The sequence below is a fragment of the Cheilinus undulatus genome, linkage group 7, assembly GCF_018320785.1.
Source record: "Cheilinus undulatus linkage group 7, ASM1832078v1, whole genome shotgun sequence".
NCBI classification, from domain to species: domain Eukaryota; kingdom Metazoa; phylum Chordata; class Actinopteri; order Labriformes; family Labridae; genus Cheilinus; species Cheilinus undulatus.
The window spans coordinates 9,559,045-9,581,768 of NC_054871.1; the positions used below are offsets into that span (position 1 = coordinate 9,559,045).

General features: G+C 40.4%; 1 protein-coding gene across 1 annotated transcript; it reads left to right on the forward strand.

Moving 5' to 3' along the window:
- The first annotated feature begins 247 nt into the window (after window positions 1-247).
- LOC121511851 (fetuin-B-like) lies at window positions 248-7,955 on the forward strand. Its single transcript, XM_041790683.1, has 7 exons — window positions 248-594; window positions 2,226-2,339; window positions 2,867-2,945; window positions 3,227-3,393; window positions 4,326-4,439; window positions 4,663-4,794; window positions 7,496-7,955. Exons 1-7 carry the CDS (start codon window positions 397-399, stop codon window positions 7,751-7,753), a joined length of 1,062 nt encoding a protein of 353 aa, XP_041646617.1. The 5' UTR covers window positions 248-396; the 3' UTR covers window positions 7,754-7,955.
- Window positions 7,956-22,724: the final 14,769 nt, after the last annotated feature.

Sequence of the window (22,724 nt, forward strand, 5' to 3'; positions counted from 1 at the left end):
CACAACATCCGACCTGCTTTGTGCCTGACAAAGTTCAGTGTGAAAGCTAACAGAACCAAATGGAAATGCAGCAAGTTTAACATGGAGGTGAGAAATTCAAGAAACAAAGCTGACAGTTCATGTTTCAGTTTACATCATGTCCCCTGTTCCCCAGTGCACTATGACCCCTCAGACAGTCTGAGCCAGCCATTGGCCTACAGAGCAGCAGATAGTGTCTGTTTGCTCAGCTTTTGGGAAAGGGGCAAAAGTCCAGCCTCACATGTTTCTGTCCAAACTCTGTCTGCAAAAATTATTTTCCAGGGGAAGCTTTAGTAATTTCAGTGGGTTAAATAAGTGATTTTATTTAGCCCAGTGTCTGTTTGTTTTTATGTTTGTTTGTGTGTATGAGTTGAGAGAATGAGGGTGTATCTGCTGGTCCTGTGTTTGATTTTGCTGCAGCAGGAGGGAAGAGCCAACCCAGAGCCTCAGGGATGTTTAAGTCCTGAGGCTGTGAGGGTGGCTGAAGATGCCCTGGACCAGATCAACCAGGACCGGACTAAAGGTCACATCCTGAGCCTCAACAGACTGTACGATGTCACTCACACGCCTGAAAAGGTGAGGGGAATCATGCACTTGAATTTTTTAGGCACTTAAAACAGATACATGGAGCAGCTTTAAAGGGATATTAAGTTTTTTTTTTTTTTTTGTGAAGTCGTGTGTATTAGGTTCTTGGCAATAGTAGTGGCATTAGCATCCAGAGAGTTTAGTGTGCATTGCCCCTTTAAGGATAGCACTAGGGGCACCAGCAAGGGAGATGTAGGCTATGTTATATCCAAAATTTTGAAGCATTTAGTTTTCACCCATCAGGCCTGTGTTTTTTGGCACTATTTTGCTATGCAACTTTCAGTTACGTGTTCTTCCGCCTCAGCATATTGTCATCTCCTGATCAGCTGTTTAGGTCTGCATCTCCCACAACAACAAACTCTACTAAGAAAAAAGTGATCTCAACTCAAGAGACAATGACATGCTGTTTGCTGTCGATACAAGAGTATAGTTTTATCAATGGTTCTCAACTGGTGGGCACTCTTCTCCATGGGTTATAAATGCATGCCTGGAATAAAATAATCTGGTAAGGAAGGAGAAAATTTGGTTCGGACATTTTATTTATTTTTCTCCGATGACAAAAGCAGTTTTTTGCAAGATACTTAGGAGATTTCTCAAGGAATTACAAAATTTGTCAAATTTTTTTATGAGAAAATGGAGGGGAAATAAATATATACATGTATATATAGTATATGCCCTTACAGGATTTCAGTAATAATGGGCTTTATAAACATGTTTGTTGTGTCCTTTTTTGACCCAACTCCAAGTTGGAAACAGTGATGTCACAGCGGTTTTGAGATGCCTTGCTGACATGTTTACGTAGGAACCGCGTCATCAAATTTGTTATGCCTGCCACATTATCAAAAGAAGGAGGAAACTTCAAAGTAGAAACAATGGGTGCTTCATCTTTTTCTGGCAGAACAAAACAATAATTACTGGAGCACAGCTATTTTACATCATATATTCAAAACGCTGCATGATCACCTCCAGATACGGCATCAAAACTTACAGCTCAACTGTAGTGGAAAAAAAAATCCCCTGCCACACTGGGCTGCTGTGCCACTCTTCATAATGGAAAAGCCCCAAACTTTAGTGGAAACCTGTGAGTCTGAGAGATCCCTAGATACCTGATAGTATAGGTGTGAAGCTGTAAGCCTATGTCCCTGAACCTTAGTCCCAGCAGTGGGACTTAGTAACAACACTACTTCAGGACATTTCTAATCAGATAAAAACAGCTCATAGACATTTGCAGCCTGCATCACTCCCCATCCAGAGTTCCCTGCCTTACTAAACACTGTGTATTTGCTGACCGTCTTAAACTTTCTGGGGATAAATTGATTAAAATTAAATTACTTTTTTTTTAAATAGTGTACATTGAAGCCAACATTGTTTTGTGGCACATTGTTTTACCATAAACTAGCAAAATAACAGAGAGCAATGTGTCCATCTGAAGTTTTGTATAGTCTAACTTCCTCCCCCTAGTGTGTTCTCTTTAAGGTGGCAAGGCTCACTTAAATCTCTAGAGGCTAATGACAGGACTCTTGTCTCATCAAAAATTCAGAAATAACCATTTAAAGACTGGTTGCAGAGTTTGCTAATCCTAGAAAGAAGGTAAAACTTAAAGTTTGTGTGTATGTTTACAGGAAAAAGGCAGATCACTCTACAAGCTGACCATCGATGTGATGGAAACCAAATGCCATGTCCTCAGTAGAAAACCATGGAAACAATGTGAAATCAGAGATATCGGTGATATTCCAGTAAGTACCACAAGGTGAAGTCATTTTTTAATTGACATGCATAGATTTTGTGGGCAGTTATTTTTAAAAGAAACCTGTTACTAGGGGTGTAACAATCCATTGATGTGGATCGATACATTGATTAGTTGATCAATTATCCAATCAAACTGACAGAAATCAAAACATTAATCTACACTGGGCCCAATCTTTAATACTCTATATGGACAAAAGTATTTGGCCACACCTGTTAGGTGTGGAGAATGTTACTCGCCTGACTGCATTGTGAAGTTTGGTGGAGGAGGGATAATGGTATGTTTTTTAGGGGGCTGGCCTAGGCTGAATGGCAGTCTTAATGTTCCAGCATACCGAGACATTCTGGACAATGCCATGCTTCCAACTTCCAAATATGCAATCAAAGGGAAAGGGGTTTTACACGTAACTGGCTGCACAGCAAGCCATAATCCTGCATGCACTGTGTGTACATTTTAGGATTGGTGTGACGTAAACCAAAGGAATATTTTGTACATCTTTCTGTTTGTGTCCTTCAGGTGTATGGAGAGTGTGAGATATCTGCCTACATCGACTCGAAAGTCACACTCAGAAGTTACTCCTGTGCACTACGTGAAGGTAGGTGGATGGAGCCACTTAATAAACACATGTTGACAAAGTGATTGAAATTCTGATTTGTAAATAGTGATGTGAAATATAAAACCTGCTTTAAGTGTCAGTTCATTTTTCTGAGTTAAGGAGAACAGATCTGTGTACACTATGGATTAGATAAAAGTTTATATTTTGCAGGATGTAAAGAGGCCAGGGAGAGTCCCTTTCACCACATTGAGTACCTAAGTCCTAACATTTTATCTCAGCATCAGTCTGTTTACTGATGTCCTGTTCATTCTTGTGTTTAGTTCCAGCTACTGCGGTGGTTGAAGTGTGTCCAGACTGTCCAACCTCTGATAACTTAGATGAGCCTGTGGTGAAGGAGACTGCTAATCTGTCCCTGCAGAGGTTCAATAAAGAGAGTGTCCTGGCTAATTACTTCACTCTGGAGAACATCACCCGAGCCAGCTCACAGGTGAAGTACAAACAAAGTAATAAACCAACTAACCTGACAACTACAGTGACACTGGATACGAACATTGTTGGATGTAATGTGGTACAAATTGACATCGTACTGTAATCATATTAAATTTCTGTCTAACCCTACACTGCTGCCAACTTAATATTCACATTACTGTTACTGTCAAATAATCTCATTACTGATGTTACTGTAAATCCATCAACATGTAAAACAGAAGCACAAACAAAACAAGCCAAGCGTCCCTTTTAATACAGAAATATAGTACCTTTAAAAAGCACTCATCCCCCTTGGATGATGAAAATAGATTTCAACAAATGAATTTCAATTGAATAAAAATATGCAATGTAAAATAAATGATTGCATAAATATCCACCCCCTTCAACAGAGGTCCACCCAATTAGAGCTAAAAGTCTCCTAATTAGTGAAATGGGGATCACCTGAGCGCAGTGTCTCAGTGACTGTAGCATAAAGACGCATGTGTCTGAAAGGTCCAATCACTGGATAATCTTTATTCCTGGCTACCATTACACCATGAAGACAAAAGAACACTCCAAGCAACTCAGAGAAAAGGTTATGGAAAAGTCCAAGTCATAGGAAAAAAAATCTAAGGCACCGAACATCCCCTGGAGTTCAGTTAAATCCATTATCAACAAATGTAAGGAAAATGGCATATATGTACATCTGCCTAGATCAGGTCATCCTCACGTGAAAAGAGACTAGTAAGAGAGGCCAGCAACACACCTATGACTACTCTGAGGGAGTTACAAGCTTCAGCAGCTGAGATGGGAGACTCTGCAAACAACAACTGCGGGTTTTTCACCAGTTGAAGCTTCATGGGAGAGTGACAAAGAGAAAGTTAAAGATTCTAATTTCAGTTTATATTTGACAGATTTGTTGTTACACTGATTCTCTGTATGTTTTGTCAGTGGGTTGTTGGTCCGTCATACTTCGTGGAGTTTACCATTGTGGAGACAGTGTGTTCAAAGGAAACCAACACAGATGGCCTGAGTGACTGCCCACCGATGGACTGTCAATTTGCTGTGAGTAAAACATACTTATGTTATTTCTTTAAAAAACATATTAAGTTATCCATTAATTCACAAACTAGTCAAAAGTGAAATAACCCATAAACCCCATAACTGGGTTTGAAAACTCATTATGTCTGTTTTTATAGGAACCAACACTTTTTTTCTGAGTCTTTTCTGACTCCAAACATCACAGTTTACTCACTCAGGTTAAGCTGTTCTCTTTCTGTCCTTTCAGCACAGAGGCTTCTGTTCAGGCTCACATGTGACCAGTGATGAGGAGTTTCAAATCTCTATCCCAGTTGGAAAAACACAGAAGTTTTTGAGCAGAAATGAAGTGGATGTGAAGTGTGAGATCTATGAACCTCAGGTACTGAATGTTACTGCTCTGATACACTGAACATGTGGTTGGTTATTGTCATAAGCTGGGTTTCCATTACAGTTTTTCACAAAATAAAAGCGATATTTCTTAAACTTCAACTAAGTACAATTTTGCTTTGAATGCGTTTCCATCAAAGGAAGTTTTGGGCATAGGCCTTGCAATTCTCGTAAAACCTCATCTCGCGTGAATCCGCTGCAGGGAAGCCTGGAAACCTGTTGCGTGTGGATATGGTTTTGGTTACATCCACAGTGGTTGCCTTGATAATTTTAAACAAAAGACGAAGGCAACGGATGATCGTTCAGGGGCAAAGCCACGTATAATGGTATAAGTATGATGATAAGAAAAGTCTGGTCTCCTCTTCTGTCCACACGTACCGCGCCATGTTGTCTCGGAGTGACTGGTCATGTGACCCCGTATGTCACGTCCTGTGACTTGTAAATGTAGAAAGTGTTTCCATTACACTTTTGCGATATATTTCTATTTCCAAACATCTGAAAAACTTCCTCATGAGAGCGTAAAAACTTTTTTGTGATATTTGAGAGGTTTTTCGAAATTCAGGTGTTTCCATAACCAGTTTTTTATCGCACTATTTAGATTTTGCGCATTTCTAAGGGTAATCGAAACGCAGCTATAGATTAAACGTACTGTAGATATGAGTGCTTAAACCTTTAAAGTTAAAGAGATTTTCACTTTTTCTCAACAATAAATCAAAACCAAAAAGTAAAAAGACAAAATAATGAATTGGCACCCTCAGAGACCTCCTAATAGTAAAGCCTGATTGATCAGACTGCTAATGTTGAAGCAGCAGATCACAGATCCTCAGTATCAGTGCAAAGACCGCTCCTCTTTCCTGGCACTGTAGTCATACCGGTCTCTGAAATCACAGTTTCCTTTCCAGATTGGAACAATAATGCCCCTCTTCGGTCAGTAGGGACATCCCTTTCGATGTCACTGACTAGTGAAATAATGGGACGGAGAAGACTCCTGAGGCTTCAGCCTCTGCAGGCCTCACTTGATTCAGTTAAGGTTTATTTGAAAGCCTGGTCCCCACAGAGTCTGACAGGAAGAAGTTAGCCCATGTTCAAATGTAGTTCATGACCCCTGAATGACAGACATCAAAGCAACAAGTGAATACACTTCAGGCACATTTACATAAGGCAGTCAATACTGCACTCAAGCCAGGTGCACTTCCTTGGCCATGGTACGGATGGAAGAGGTAGGCTTAAGGCCATTGCACACTGAGTCCATTCCTTTTTTTTTTTTTTCTTTTTTTTCTTTTCAGAAAATTTTTGCACAAAATAAAAGGGAAAAATGATCTTATGTCGTGCTACTAATGATTGCACACTAATGCCTAAACTTTTCCATCATCTTTTCTTTTTAGAGCAGGTTAGGAAAACAGAGGTTTTTCACATCTGTTCAAGGCAATCAAATGGTTGATAAATCACTCAGAGCTGCAGCTGCTGCTCCCTTTTTGCTTGCTCACCCACCCCCCTCCCTCACACTGAAACCTCCCTTTAAACACCATGATTAGCCCATGTATTTTGTGGATATTCACCATGTTACATAATCAATAGTGAGCCAAAATTTGTACCCGCAGCCTCGTTACAGAGACTGAATTTGAAAAGTTGCCACCATCTTGGCACAGCACTATGACACTCCTCAAGCTTGCACCATATCTGTCTCAGGATGAATGGTTGTTTTATCAAGGATTCAAAGAGCCACAGGATCATCTTCTCTACTTTTTTCAGTCACGTTACAGAACAATTTAGAAGAAGACATACTTTATTTTTCTCTGAAAGGAAATTCACAGTTTACACTCTGTTGTTGAACATGCTACACACACGTAGGCTGAATTGCATAAGAACACACATGCACAAACAGGATCCCCATGGACATGCACTAATGGAGAGGTGTCAGAGTGATGGTGCTCTCGCTGAAGCACCAGGAGCTGTTGGGTTTTCAGTGCTTTAATCAAGGGCACTTTGACAGTACTCTGCAAGTGAACTGGCACCTCTCTAGCTACCAGGCCAGTTCAGATATGGTCCAACTTGAACCGGCGACCCTCTGATTCCCAGCTCAGGTCCTTACAGACTGTGCTACTGCCGAGGAATTTTTGCAGTGAATAAGAATAAAATGCATTCAACTCAGTGTGCAAGGTTTGAATTTTATTGGATTAGGGACCCAAAGAACCAAAAAATAATGGACTTGGTGCTCATAGAACTTTAGGCATGATATTATTGCCAACATGAGGCTTGGGAGGGGGAAAAACCTGGCCTTAAAACCTGGCCTTGATGTGAGTTTGCCCAACCTCCACAAGCAGTCAGTAAACAAAGGGCTGTAGACACTAACAGTTACACTAGCACAAACTCTGTTAACCCTATCAGTCAACATGATTCTGCCTTCACCACCCTCTGTCAACAAAGGCACTATTGAGACAGGTAGGGTTACAGCACAATGTCATTAATATACCATCAATAACGATGCTAAAGCACACTAAACCAAACTCCAACATAACATTGCCTTAACAAGGGAGACTACACTTTTCAACCAGACTTTTCCTCTCAGTCAGTTCTTAGTTTTACTGACAGGCTAAGACTTTTTAGTTAAAATCATTGCATGTTGCTGTCACATCATATCAGAAGAAGCTGACAAAGTCTGCTACACAGTTACTCTCTCAATCCCTCTGCAGGCTGCCGTTGTTGAGGAGCAGGCTCATGCTAAAGCAGCTGGAGGACACACAGAGCATCAGCACAGCAACCACACACATCTGCACCCCCACGAACACCTGCATTCAGTCACTCCCAGCACAGACGTCACCATCTCCAAGCCAAAGGACTCCCTGGGGACTTTAGTGTATCTGCCTGCACAGATCAGAGGTTCCCCAAAAGCCAGCTCCTGCCCCGGCCCACGCAGACACAACCTGGGTATCGAGAGACTCAGGATCTGATTGGCTGAACCAGGAGTTACACTTTCATCTGTCAGTCTGCTGCATCCTTCTGAATGTTGTAGTTTGCAGAGAAAAACAATTATAATCCAGAAATGAAATATGGAACAGCAGTAAGACATACCAAATAAATTCTTTGTAAATAATCTGATGTCACTGATTGCTAATTAAACATTTATAAAGCACAGAAATGTGTCATATATTTATTGAAATTTAGGAGATTGTAAAATAAAATAAATCCAGGGTATGTGGACTGCTTGAAAATACAGTCACAGTCAGTGGAGTTTTATTTTCACAGTCCTAGAGTGTCACACTGACATCTTAAATCAGCGGAGTCTCAGGTATGTATGAAAATGTCTAAAAGAAAATGCAAATGCAGCATGTTGATTAGTGATGAAAACCATCCATGCCACCGAAGCATGGAGCAATATGTCGACTAGGATATATTACAACATCATCATTTCAAATGAAAACACTGAAATAAAGAAATGTGTGTGAAAAAAGTACATATATGATTTCAAAGCTTGAAGAATGATATTAACAACAAATACAAGATTTTGCATTGAATTATGGGATATGCAGTTGCTTTATTCCTATAAAAAATATGTCCATGTGTAATGTGTGCCCTTTTCTTTGTTTTTGAATACCATTTTGTGCCCAATCAAATGTTTTTTGGTCATGACTATTCAGGTAGCTGGTCTGCTTGGTTGATACATTTAAAGTGATGCTGTATGGGTTTTAAAAAACGTCTATGGGGGATTTTATTGGGAAAGTTTACTTCCAGTACCAGAGCAACCAGCGGGTGGCACTGCGGCACCTTTGAGCTCTATTTCCAGATGTCTCTGTCAAACTTTAGCATGGTGGGTCAGGGCCGTAGCTAGGGATTATGGGCCCCCAGAATGAAAATAACACAGCCCCCTTAACTGGCCAGCCAAGCAATAAATGTTGCTTCATTTTTAACACATATATATGCATTTTAATGTATTTTTTAACAATAATTTCCCCATTTATTAGCAATATTTTTACTATGGTTAAATTGAATGTACTTGCATTATTTCGCAGAGTTGGACTATAACATTTGGACATTTTTAAGGGAGGAGTTGAGGCCCCCCATTATTTATTTTACTCTGATACAAATTTCAGTCTGTTGACGCATTAATTTAGTAACCTTTGATTCAATAATGACACTAATTACTAAGAAAAAATAGATAAAGACATACTTTAATTTCACGTTCCTCGAGGGCCCCTACGGTGGGCCCGGGTAATCAGTACCGTTTTCCCCCCTCTGCTACGCCCCTGTTGTGGGTACTGTTGTTTATTCATCAGAAATTGTAAGTAAACTGTTTTTCTTAAAAAGAAGCTGATACACAAATGAGATGATTTATTTGCAATCTCAGCCAAAAATACTGCAATACTCACATTCAGAGAGTGTAACAGTGACATCTCTGATTGGTGATCGGTTGCCATGGCAATGTCTATACCGAGCCTGGGAACGAAGGTTGTTGACTGTTTATGATGACAATAAATGCTGCCACAGTATAAGCTGATGATGATCAAACTACAATATGTTACTACATTATAATTTTAAATATAATCAATTCAATCTCTCTTAACAAAAACCTTCTGGTGCAATGTCTGCAGGACAGCAGATGCTGCACCAGTGTATTGTAACGATACCAATCAGTGTAGAGAGAAGTCACATTTTTTTATGCATAACTCACTGGCTTTGATCTGCGCTTTAAAGAAAAATTCAACTGTATGTTTTTTTCATTTTAAGATTTTAAATTCCTAAATATCATGCCTTTCCCATTTCCTGCTGTGCATTTAGTTGGAAGTTTGCACACCCACAAAGGGCAGGGCTGGAATCCTTTCAGAAAAGTACCCAGATGGATTCCTCCTATCAGTAGTAAGGGAGTTCAAAACAAACAGAATCCTGCATGCGCACTGTGTCTAACTTTTCAGTCCATCTACAGCTGCTCTAGTTTGTTTTTATCTGCATCCTTCACTGTTTGTTTACAGACATCATTTATCATTAAACTTTTCTTCTGGGCCATTAGATCCCACTAAAAATGAATCACATCTCATGTCCCTTATATGTTTACAGCACAGTGTAAGGACTGAGTCAAGAGGCCCAGAATAGAGGAGCGGTGCTGCTGTGATTTGTGACGACAGTTTCATTGGCCCATCGGGGTCGAAACACACAATTCGCCCTGCAGACTGTGAGAGAATGTGAAACAGCACAGGAGAACAAGGCTTTAGGACCGCGGTCTCCAGGGAGAGACGGCTGAATACAAATACATTTACTCGCTTTAAAAAGAGTCCTCCAGCTGCCAAGACTCAAAGTGACGAATGTGTACTGTTACACAGTCCAGAGCCGTGCAGGGAAAGAAACTCATCTAAAAGTAGCTTATAGAGTACATGTGATTTTTTGCTATTGTTCCTCTGAAGGAGTGAATAAAAGTCACACAGTCCCTTTAATCTGGCTATAATATGAAAATTAAACCATGAAACAGTAAAATGTTCTGTCCTCCTGATAATGTATTATCAGTTTCAACATTATTTTACAGTCATTTTATGAGCTATAAGACATGACCTAAAAAAAGTGATGGGATTGAGTCTTTACATTAAAATATGAGACATCAGTACAATTAAAAAAATGTTCTACGGCACTTCAAAATGAAGGTATCAAGTGTAATTTGCTAGTTTACAAGAATAAGCTTTATTGTCCAAGTATCCCTAAACAACAAGGAATTTGACCCCAGTCAGCTTTGCTCTCAGTGTACAGGAAATAACCATGAAATACACAATATAAATACAACTGGAAAAAGTTTAGGTATTTTGTTGTATTTATTTAGCATCAAAGTCTGTGTGCATTTATAGTATGGTTGCAAGATGTGCAAAGACTGCAAAAATGCTGACATGATTCAAAGCCAGTTCACATTAATTAGTGTAAATGTGCATATGAGGTGAGGCCTTTTACCACAGTGAGCTCTCCTACAGTATTTGAGCTACTGTAAATCAGTAACAGACAGTGCAAGATACACTATATTGCCAAAAGTTTTCGCTCACCTGCCTTGACTCGCAAATGAACATAAGTGACATCCCATTCGTAATCCATAGGGTTTAATATGTCGTCGGTCCACCTGTTGCAGCTATAACAGCTTCAACTCTTCTGGGAAGGCTTTCCACAAGGTTTAGGAGTGTGTTCATGGGAATTTTTTACCATTCTTCCAGAAGCGCATTTTTTGAGGTCACACAGTGATGTTGGACGAGAAGGCCTGGCTCTCAGTCTCCGCTCTAATTCATCCCAAAGGTCTCCTATCAGGTTGAGGTCAGGACTCTGTGCAGGCCAGTCAAGTTCATCCACACCAAACTCTCTCATCCATGTCTTTATAGACCTTGCTTTGTGCACTGGTGCACAGTCATGTTGGAACAGGAAGGGGCCATCCCCAAACTGTTCCCACAAAGTTGGGAGCATGGAATTGTCCAAAATCTCTTGGTAAGCTGAGGCATTCAGAGTTCCTTTCACTGGAACTAAGGGACCAACCCCAGCTCCTGAAAAACAACCCCACACGATAATCCACCCTCCACCAAACTTGGCACAATGAAGGCAGACAAGTACCGTTCTCCTGGCAACCACCAAACCCAGACTCGTCCATCAGATTGCCAGATGGAGAAGCGCGAGTCGTTACTCCAGAGAACGCATCGCCACTGCTATAGAGTCCAATGGTGGTGTGCTTTACACCCCTGCATCCGACGCTTTGCATTGCACTTGGTGATGAATAGCTTGGATGCAGCTGCTCGGCCGTGGAAACCCATTCCATGAAGCTCTCTACGCACTGTTCTTGAGCTAATCTTTAGGCCACATGAAGTTTGGAGGTGTGTAGCGACTGACTCTGCAGAAAGTTGGCGACCTCTGCGCACTATGCGCATCCACTGACCTAGCTCCATCATTTTACATGGCCTACCACTTGGTGGCTGAGTTGCTGTCATTCCCAATTGCTTCCACTTTGTTACAATACCACTGACAGTTGACTGTGGAATATTTAGGTGCGAGAAAATTTCACGACTGGACTTACTGCACAGGTGGCATCCTATCACAGTACCACGCTGGAATTCACTGAGCTCCTGAGAGTGACCCATTCTTTCACAAATGTTTGTAGAAACAGTCTGCATGCCTAGGTGCTTGATTTTATACACCTGTGGCCGTGGAAGTGATTGGAACACCTGATTTCAATTATTTGGATGGGTAGGTGAATACTTTTGGCAATATATTGTATTTTACATCACAGGGGCACAGGGGCTTCTGAAATGGATATTCCATTTCCTGACACTCTGTGACTCTTCAGTGGTCATCAGAGTAACTTTAGGATTGTTAAGCATTCATCAGAGTTGACAGCCTGGGAGAAGAAACCGTTTCTATGTTTGGTTGTTTTAACATGCAGTGTGCTGTAATGCCTATCAGAAGATAAGAGGTTGTGAGTGTCTGGGGTGTGTGGGGTCTATATAGTTAGACTTACTTCTAAAACATGTATTTTAAATTGGGACTGTTACAAACATCATTGTCTTATCAACCTATGATTCTTTCATTTATTGTAGCAAAGCAGCTTTACTCACCTAAAATAGTTTTGTCATGAACACAGAAAATAAGACACTAATTTATGAAAAAAGTTTACAAAAAATGAATATATACTTACTTATTTCCTTACAATCCTTCCATGTCCCATAAATGCACAAGTAAGAGAGGCTGAAGTGATCTGCACTTCATAATTTGTCCACATGGTGTCACCAGTAACACTTCTTCAACTTTGCCATGGCTTACTGTCGGTCTGCATTGAAGAGTCAAGGTGATATATGAGGTGATACTAATGTGTGTTTTAAAATCTAATTTTATGGCATTTATACCCTTTAGAAATAAGAAAAAGGGGAGAAATGCCTTCAAAGTATGATTTATATCCACAACATCTGCATTGTATTTAACTCATGTGTGTAATTACTAGTCATTTTCAAATATTCCGTTATGAAGAAATCTTTTTTTTTGTTTTATTCCAAAAGTTTTCAGTCAGACTGGCAGATCTATTGGCTGTGTGCTTTCTTAATAGTTTGCAGAATATAATACAGGGTTCAGTGCAGAATCTCAGGTCTAGTTTGGCAGCATATGCTGGTTCGGCACTTCGCCACATCAACCCTGGTCCTGTACCGCCCTGGCCTCCTGATGGCCGTTGTCCTGCCTGTGCCAGGCCCATGCCCAATCTCTCCAGGTATCTTCCCAGCTGACCCCTCCACAATGCCGTAGGTCTGGTCCAACCCACCAGGTGTGTGGTGAGCTGGATCAGGCTCAGGAAAGCATACCAGGTGCCCATAGAGGTATCCTATACAGCAGCTGACCCTTCTCTACCCGCTCTCCTAAGCATGTCAGCATTAGATACACGGTCTTTCCATCGATAGTCACAGCGGAGTTTATAAGACTGTGCATTGGTTTTTAATGCTCAGTTTCAAGAGCCTTGTATGAAGACAAACACTAGATTTGTCATCTTTGTATGAATGGAAAGTTATTCATCGCTTTGTTGATCTACCCCTGAGCATGAGCTGATGTTTCTCTGTATTCTGCATGTTGCAGCACAGCTTCAGGCACAATCATTACTGTATTATCATGAACATTTGTCCCACTGCTTCCCTTCTACTCCTTCATCTTCCTCCTCACTGAAACTCAGAGGAGAAGTGGAGCCACTCCTCTTGTAGTGTGCCCCACATTCTTTTAAAATGGCCATTATTAATTCAGCTTAAGAGGCCCTCAAGATGTGTGAGGCTCTGTGTATGCACGCATCAATGTGTGCATGTGCACATGCAGTCTTTCACACACACACACAGGAAGCTTGCAGTTGCTTGTGGCTGAGAGAGATGCCAGAGAGAGACAGTCTCCGAGCTTCAGGGCTCCTGCTGACACACTGACCTCACACTTAATGGAGAAAAGACAAAGCTGGGTTTCTCACTGAAACAAGAGGCTGGTGTGTTCAGATTATTCCACTCAAGAGAGCAGAGATGAAAGGTTCAGTCTTTGGAGGTGAAAAAAGAAGTGTAGTGAAAAGAAGAGCCTTCACGTATGCCTGTGTTATTGTCTCAGTATGCAAATTAAACAAGTGTGTGGATCCAAATATACAGAATACAATGAAAAAGATAAACCTAAAATTCCTCTATAATCTGCTAACAATCACGCAATGCAATGTGCAAAAATCTTAGTCATTTAGTGTGATTCCCCCAGCTGTGCTGATGGTGCAAAATCATACTTGCATCTTTCAACAACAACATGTTACTTTTCACCTTATTACAGTAAATTCAAAGTTGATTTTATGCTACAGTAACTTTCACAGGGCAACCCGTGTATGCCCATTTCCTCTTAGCCATGGTCTCTGTGCTTTTTGATACAATGTTGTAGGTTACAACAGTGGTTCCCAATCTTTTCAGCCTGCAACCCCCAAAATAAAGGCCCCAGAGACTGGGGACCCCTGCTGTACCTGAAGGTGGTTGAACACAGCTATGCAAAATCAAGAATAGTCGTGTGCAGACAAGGCTGCCCATAATGGGGGATTAAGGGGGAGGTTCCTGGGACCCAGCCAAACTGGGGGCCCATAGGTCAGCGAAATCATGATCCATTGTGAAGTTAAGTTATGAAAACCATACTTTATATTTGACCACTCTAATCAAAGAAACAAATATCTTTATTTATACATTTGTGTACTAAATAGCCTTCTTAGAAATTAAAACTTTTGTTTAAAAACATATTTCAAATGGGTTAAAAATTGCTACAGTTAGTAAATAATGGCAAAAGATGGTGGAAGTGGTGAAATTGGATTTTTAACTAACATAAATGGGTGAAAGTGGCAAAAATGGGCACAAAAAATGGTCAAAGAGGATTGGTGGAAATTAGGTAAAATGGGATGAAAAACTGATATATACTGACAAAAATGGGCTAATTGTGGTTAAAATTAGCAAAAAAGGGGGTTTAAAGTGGTTAATAATGGTCAACAGAGGCACAAATGGGAGAGAGTGACAAAAATTGGTTTAGAAGTGTCAAAAACAGGCAGAAGAAGTGGTGGAAAGGGTTTAAAATTGTCAAAAATGTTTTTTAAGTGGTAAAAATGTGCTAAAGTTGGCAAAATTGGTGGCAACAAGTGACGAAAAAGGGTAAACATTAGGTAAAATTGGTATAAAGTGGCAACAGTGTTATTAAAAAAATATATTCTTGGTTATTTTGAGGCATCTGTTGACCCCCTCTCAGAGTCCCACGACCCCCAAGGGTGTCCCAACCCCAAGGTTGAGAACCACTGGGTTAAGATATGGATAAGAATGGTGACTTATGAAGCTATAAGAGAAAAAGGATGCTTTCGCATGGAGCTAAAAGTCTGTCAAAAAACAAAGGCAGATTGTACGTCCAAATATACTTTAAAACAGATAGGGATGTAACGTATTGATGATTATGATTTGCTTCATTGCTATGGTGATGTAAAAAATGCAAATAATGCATCCCACAAAAATAAAATGTGAAATTCAGAGTGCTTGCATGCAGGTGCATCACAAAAATTCCTTTCTCGGTGCATAGCACATGAAAAGCTGCTTGGATCCTGAAAAAAAAAAAAAAAAAAAAACCTGAAAGACTCAGAATGAGGAAACAAGATTTTCTGGTCTGATGATTTAACCGTTTGGCCTCACTTCTGACAGTTTTGCCTGGAGGAAACCAGGCACCATCCCAATCGTGTAGCATGGGGGTGGCAGCATCATGTTGTGGGGGTGTTTTTCAGCAGTAGGAGACTGGTCAGGGTGAAGGGTAAGCTGAATGGAGCAAAGCACAGTCCTCAGACTGGGCCAAAGTTCACCATCCAGTATGACAATGACTTTAAGCATATAACCAAGACAGCACAGGCTTAGGGACAACTCTGTGGATGTCCTCAAGCGGGCCAGCCAGCGCCCTGTCTTGAACCCTATCGAACATCTCAGGTGAGACCTGAAAATGGCTATCCATCAACAATCCCCATCCAACTTGAATGAGTTTTAAAGGATTTGCAAAGCAGAAACATGGAAAATCCCCCAATCCAGGTGTGCAAAGCTTGTCGCAAAATATTCAAAAAGACTGGAGGCTGTAAATGTTGCTTCAACTTAGTGCTGAGAAAAGGGTCTGAATACTCATTCATCTATCCGCCCATCCATCTTCTTCTGCTTATCGGAGGTCAGGAGTGCGAAGTCAGCCCAGACATCCTTCAAATCCTCAGCAACATTTTCCAGTTCTTCCTGAGGGATTGCAACGTGCTCCCAGACCAGATAGGGATATATAATCCCTGCAGCAAGTCATGGGTCTGCCCCGGGGTCTCCTTTTAGATGGATGTGCCTGGAGGACCTCCACAGGGAGGCAACCAGGAGTTATCCTGATTAGATGCCCAAGCCACCTCGACTGGCTCCTTTTGATGTGAAGGAGTGGTGGTTCTACTTCAAGATCCCTCCAGTTGTCCCAGCTCCTCACCCTATAGCTGAAGGTGAGCCTAGCCACTGTCCAGAGGAATCTCATTTTGACTGCTTGTATCCGCAACTTCTACCCAGAACTCATGATCATACGGGAGGATCAGAACATAGATTGACCGGTAAATCGAAAGCTTTGCCTTCTGGCATATCCCCCTCTTGACCACAACAGTCCTGCAAAACTGCTGATGCTGCACAAATCCACATGTCAATCTCATTCTACCCTCCCTTGTGAACCAGACCCTGAGATACTTGAACTCCTTCACTTTGGGCAAAGACTGACTCCCCACCCTGAGGGGGCAAACCACTGTTTTCCGCCAGAGGATCATGACCTTGGACTTGGGGTGCTTATTCTTGTAATTTTGATGATTGCAGCTTACCGCTCATGAAAATAAAACACCAGTTTCTCAGCAATATGAGAATATTAAATAAGACTGATTTAAAAAAACAAGGATTTATTATATGTAAATATGAACCTTCTGACAGGTATGCACTTAAAACTGCTCAGGACACCTTTAGCACCAAACTCCCAATGTTTGAAAATCTTAAATTGATACTAAATAGAGCATTCAAGGCCTGCCATACAAATTGGAGGGTTTGCTCACACTCATGAATTTTGTGGTCACTTGGATTACACGTCTTTAAAGGGATTATTCTCCTTGTAAACTACAGCATTGCACTACTTGAGAATCTGTAAGCATTAGCTTTAAACTGCTGCCAACTATTCATTTGCTAAACCACTTGCTAAACTCAGTCTTTCAGGATTGTGAGCTGTATCCCAGCATTTACTGGGCAGTGTTAGCACAAGCATACATGTCACCAATATTAGGCCTGACATAGCATCTCCAAGTTAACCATAACCTCACCTCAGGGCAAACACATTACTTCTTGTTGGTATTATTCATGTAACTCTGCCTGTCTTATGTGGGATTAGTGGTATTGTGTGGAAATATGACGCATTAGCCCAAAGTGTAAAAGCTTTGTGGAGAGCTCTCCACAGAATGAGGCTACAGTATTGCAGTGGGGTTTTTTGAACATTGCTGTGAAAGCTTTTTTTTTTTTTGGCTTTTAAGTGGAACCACGCTGTTTATGTGCACTGATCTCCAAAAGCCACTTCCTGTGGTGGGGGGGTACGCTTTAAAAGCCAAAGCCCTAATCAACAGATCAGCATGTATTTGAAGACCTGGTGTGGATTAGGGTGCTCTCTGTCTTTTTTAAAAAGTCTTAAGAGCACACAGGGTCCCTCTGAGGGGTTTTGCTCAGCAATAATTCCTTGTGCAGAGACAGCAGCTGCTCTCCTCTGACATCTCGCTGTTCATGCTGTCGTGGGAGCAAAGTGGCCATGAACTTGGAGACTTTTGGAGAAAAAAATGTGTTGCTCAGTGATTTTTTATCCTTCAAAATAAAGCAGAAAGGCGATAGTAAGAGTACTGTGTGGGCTTTAATCAACATGAGCATGTGCTTGAGGCTTAGTCATTTAAAGCTGGGAGTCTGTCTGGTGTTTGCTCTGTTCAAAGATGAGTCACCCACGCATATTAAAAACCAACAAAGTGGCTAAACATGGGAGTTTAATGTATGAATGATGTTTTAATTTGACTATATAAAGACTAATGGGGTGGTAAAGGACCATTTAGAGCATTTTTAGAGTTCTCAAGTACCAGAGCTTTCTACATCAATTTTTAACTTTTACTCCCCATAATTTTCACAAACATCCACACTTTATAATCTTATACATCTCTTTGATTTTCTCAGACAGGGAAGTATCCATCAGAGGATGTTTTTATCTATTATGTGAGTTTGTGTCAAAGTCTGCACCTCCCATTTTTTCTCTTTGGTATTCATGTCTTTGTTTTTTTATTCAGCTCTTTTTACACAAAAACCTTCACCTCTGCTTATGTAACAAATATGAGACCCCCTACTGCCTCTGAAGGACAACAACCAAGGGAATAAATGTTACGTGACAAAATTTGGCAAACAGATGCCAGTTTGGACTCCATAACACCCAGAAAACATCCGATTCCCAATCACCCCACTGCAGTAAAAGCCCCCAGGACACCATTAGTAGCAGAGCTGTATTTATTTCCAAAGAGGATGTGAGAGTGTGAATTACTGCTGCCCCACTTCCCCTCCCCTCCCCTCCATGCTCACCCCGCCTGGGACCACCTTTAGGGAGACTCTGCCTCTTTCCTCCCAGGGTGACACAGATGGTCAGTGCATTATACAACATGAGAAACTGCATTAAACATGAACACATGCTTGACTGTGTCTATTCACCACATATCACTGAGGTTTACCAGAGATGCTTTTACTCCAGATGCCTGAGCAGAAGGCGTGGAGGATGCCTGGTGTGAAGAATCTCTTTGTTTTCAACACCTGCATACTATCATTGTGCTCTGTGTACATCATGAATGATCTGGAAGGCTCAGTTAGGAATGACAATACTGTGATAATTTGGACAAAAGCACCTCTAGTGCCCTTACTTCAGCACTTTAAAAGTCACATTTGATGTTGCTGAACCTACAGGCTGTTAAAGTCAGTTGTCCTCTTATAATATATTTTGTTTTTGCCTTTATTGGACAGGACGGCCGAAGAGATAGAAAACATGGGAAGAGAGAATGGCTGCACTCAACATCTTTGAAATTCTGAATTCGAGGATCAGATGGAAAAAGGAAAAAGGAGCTTGTTATGGATTAGAAAGGATTTAGGGAACACAACTGTATATTTTTATGTCACTGAAACAGTGGCTTAACCAAAGTGTGTCGAAAAGGACAATAATGCATGCAATGAATGGGATTTTAAAAAATTACGGACATTATGGACTTTAATTGCACTTATTAATCAAATAATCAACTACTTAATGCTGACAGCTCTCATCCTTTAACATTCACTCTTGCCCAAGGTAAAATCTGCATGTGACTGCAGGAGCTGGGGATCTAACCCCCGACCTTCTGGTTGCAGATGACCGATCACCTATTGAGCCACAGTCAACAGTCACATGACTAATGTAGTTCCCACTTCTTTAAAAAGATTGTAGTTTTCCCAGGAGGAAACAATGCAATCCCTTCAAAAACATCTTCATAACAGCTAATTTCACCCAAAAATACTTAGCTTTATTAAATAACTAGATACAAGACAGGCACTTAAGACATGATGTTGGAAAACTTTGTTGAGAGAGGTATAATGACAGCTTAAGATTTTCCAAGAAAGTCTATGTGACATTTAAATCTCTATATGTCCACACTACTGTTATCGATTAGTTATTCACAGAAACTTGACACCTTTTAATTGAAGTTTTAACAGTATGTATGTTAGAACAATAAGGGAGAGAAATTTCTGCCTACCCTGACTGCTGCATCTTTTATGATATCTCTCTGGGTACTTGCAAAAATGACCACTAGTTGGTAGCCTTGTCCTTTTAATTTCAGCTGGGACGGCACTACAGCTCTACTCCTGCCCCCTCTGTAGAGCCCTACTTTTTTATTCTCATCAGAAGAGATTGGATTAGAGTCTAATTTCGAGGGTGTAAATTACCATCTGTCTCACTTGGTTCTTAAACAATCAGCTGTGGACATTCTTATTGCATTTAAACAAACAGGTAATCTGTCTCCATTAGAACCTGATGACTGCTCAGAGAGGTTGAAAGTTTGTTCAAGGATGCTAAGTCTAAATTACTCTTTACACTTAACAGCTCATCTATGGACAAAGCATGAACACACACTAACATTTCATTTATCCTGATAAGAACAGAACCACTTTAGGTCTCTCAGAGCTACTCCTGCTGCAATAAGCTCCAAAAATGCACAGCACAGTAAAAAACTGGCTGGAATATATGGATCTATCATGACCAGACCAACCTTCAACATGAATACCACTTGCAAAAGAAGAGATTCATAGTGGTGAAGTGTCACTAGATGTGCTCACTGCATCAAGTGAAGAAGAATTGGGTGTTGGGGAAATTTCCAGACTGATTGATCAGACCTAAGAAGATTTCTGATGTAATGATCATCATCAAACAGTAATCCAGGTCTCTCTCTCTGTGGTTAATCATTGTCTGTGTTTCAACAATTGCTCTTGTTCAGCAATAGCCTCATTATAGCCTTTTTTCAAAATGTAAAACCCTTTCTCAAAACAGAAATACCTTTTCATTGGTGATGCCAACTATGTCAAATAGACCACTTGGAAAGTAATGTCAGACTTCATAGCTAAGCAATGATGTGCACCAATGTCAGAATACCAGAAAATAAAGTAGAAGAAACTGAGACAACTGTCATGGACAAGAATTAAATAACTGTGAAAATTGCAAAAATGGACAAATAATTGGCATAAATGGATTGAAAGTGCCAAAAAGAGTGCCAAAAATGAAAATAGGGGCAAAAATTGGATAAACAGATATTATAAGGGCAGTACAGTGGCACAAAAGGGCAAAAAGCAGCAAACATGGATTAAAAGTAGCAAAGAGTGGCAAAAATGAGTGAAATGTTGCAAAAATGTTTTAGAAAGAGGTGAAAAGGGCAAAAATGGCACAAGTTGATAAAAAATGTCAAGTTGATAAAAATGGGTCAAAAGTGACAGAAACTTTGTGAGAAAATGAAGAAAAACCTTAAAAAATATGTCGAAAGTGGCAAAATGGGCAAGAACGGGTGAAAGCATCAGAACTGGATAAAATGTGGCAAAGAGGGGCAAAAAAGTTGCAAAATGGGTTAGAAGTGGAAAAAAAATGTTGAAAAGTGGCACAAAATGGTTAAAAGTGGTGAAACAGTGGCAATAAAGTGGCAAAAATAGGTTGCATGGGGCACAAACAAAAGGCAATAATACAGTTAAGTGGCACAAATAGTTTATACGTGGCAAAAATGGGCACAAAGCAGGAAAGAGGCAAAAAGAAAAAGGCAAATATGTGGTTAAAAGCGGCAAATATGGATTACAAGGAGCAAAAAAGTGGTAATAAGTGGATGGAAAGCAAAACAAATGGTTTTAAAGTGTTAAAAAAGTGGAACGAAATGGGCAAATCTGGTTTAGAATGTAAAGAAAGTGGCAAAAATGGGCAAGAAGCAGCAATAAAGTGGCAAATATGGGCAAGGAATTGTAAACTGGGTTTAAAGTGGTTAAAAAATGTGAGGTTAACAGCGGCAACAAAAGTGGCAAAAGGTGGCTAAAATGGGTTACAAGGGGATAAAAGAAATGGCAACAATTAGTGAAAAGCTGCAAAAAAGGATTAAAAGTGGCAGAAAAAGTGGCAGAAGTGGGAAAAAATGTGGAAAAATATGTTACAAGAGGCAAAGAGAAAAGTACAAAAAAGTATTGGGGCCACTGAAAAAAATAATTTTGAGACGAAATTTTTTTTTTCACTTGTGAGAAAAAAGTCAGAATTCTGAGATTAATCTCAGAATTCTGACTTTTTTCTCACAATTCTGACTTTAATCTCAGAATTCTGACTTTTTTCTCACGAGTGAAAAAAAAAATTTCGTCTCAATTTTTTTTTTCAGTGGCCCTAATACTCTTCCGTAGAAAAGGTAACAATAGAGGAAAAGCAGCAAAATGGGTTAAAGGTAGCAAAAAAATTGGCATAAATTGGCAAAAAGCTGGAAAAATAGGTTACATGGGGCAACAAGAAATGGCTACAATCAGTGGACAGTGGTAAAAAAGCATTGATAAAGTGGCAGTTAGGTGAAAGTGACAAAAATGGGTCAAAAGTGGCAAAAACAAGTGTAAAAAATGAGCAAAACAAGTGATAAAATGTAGGATTAATTCATAATTTTGACATCAAAACCCAATAATAGTTTTAGACACTTTTCAGCTTTAAAACGCTGTAACATTTAGCCAGATTCTCCCATTAATGCTACTGTTCCAACACATATGCACTGATGTCATCAATAAATCCCAACTGTGGAGGGCCCATTCTCTGGGTTTTTAGGGGCCCAGCCAATCCTCCAGGATGGCCTCCTCATGACTTTATGTTAATAGTGATAAAGCTTATAAAATGTTGTATTTGTATAGGATGTATTCAGGCTTTTGCAATATGACAGTTGCAAAAGTTTATGTTATCAGAATGATGAATTTGTGATTTACTCTGAAGCCCTAGTCCCTATCAAATTAGACATGTTCTTCGTGTTTCGGCTGTATTATCAACAAAGCAAATGTTTACAGTTGGATGTAGCTTACAGGTGCACCACACCTTAGTTTGCATGTGTCACAGACAGGTTATTCCCACAAGTCTGTGTAGTGTAAATTATAAGCGTTCACAAGGAGAGTGGGAGGGGAAAAGAGGGGGCAGGTACCAGACTTTGGGCCCCTCCTCCTTGAAACCACGGTGCTCTGTGTTCCAATGGAAACAGGTGGGATCCCCAGACTCCTCCAATCACACCCTCACTGACTGCGGGGGGAGACTCCGGGTCCAAGAGGCAGGACCAGACCGAACAACTTCCACACCCACCACAGGAAAACTCGGGAAAACACATCTGTCCGC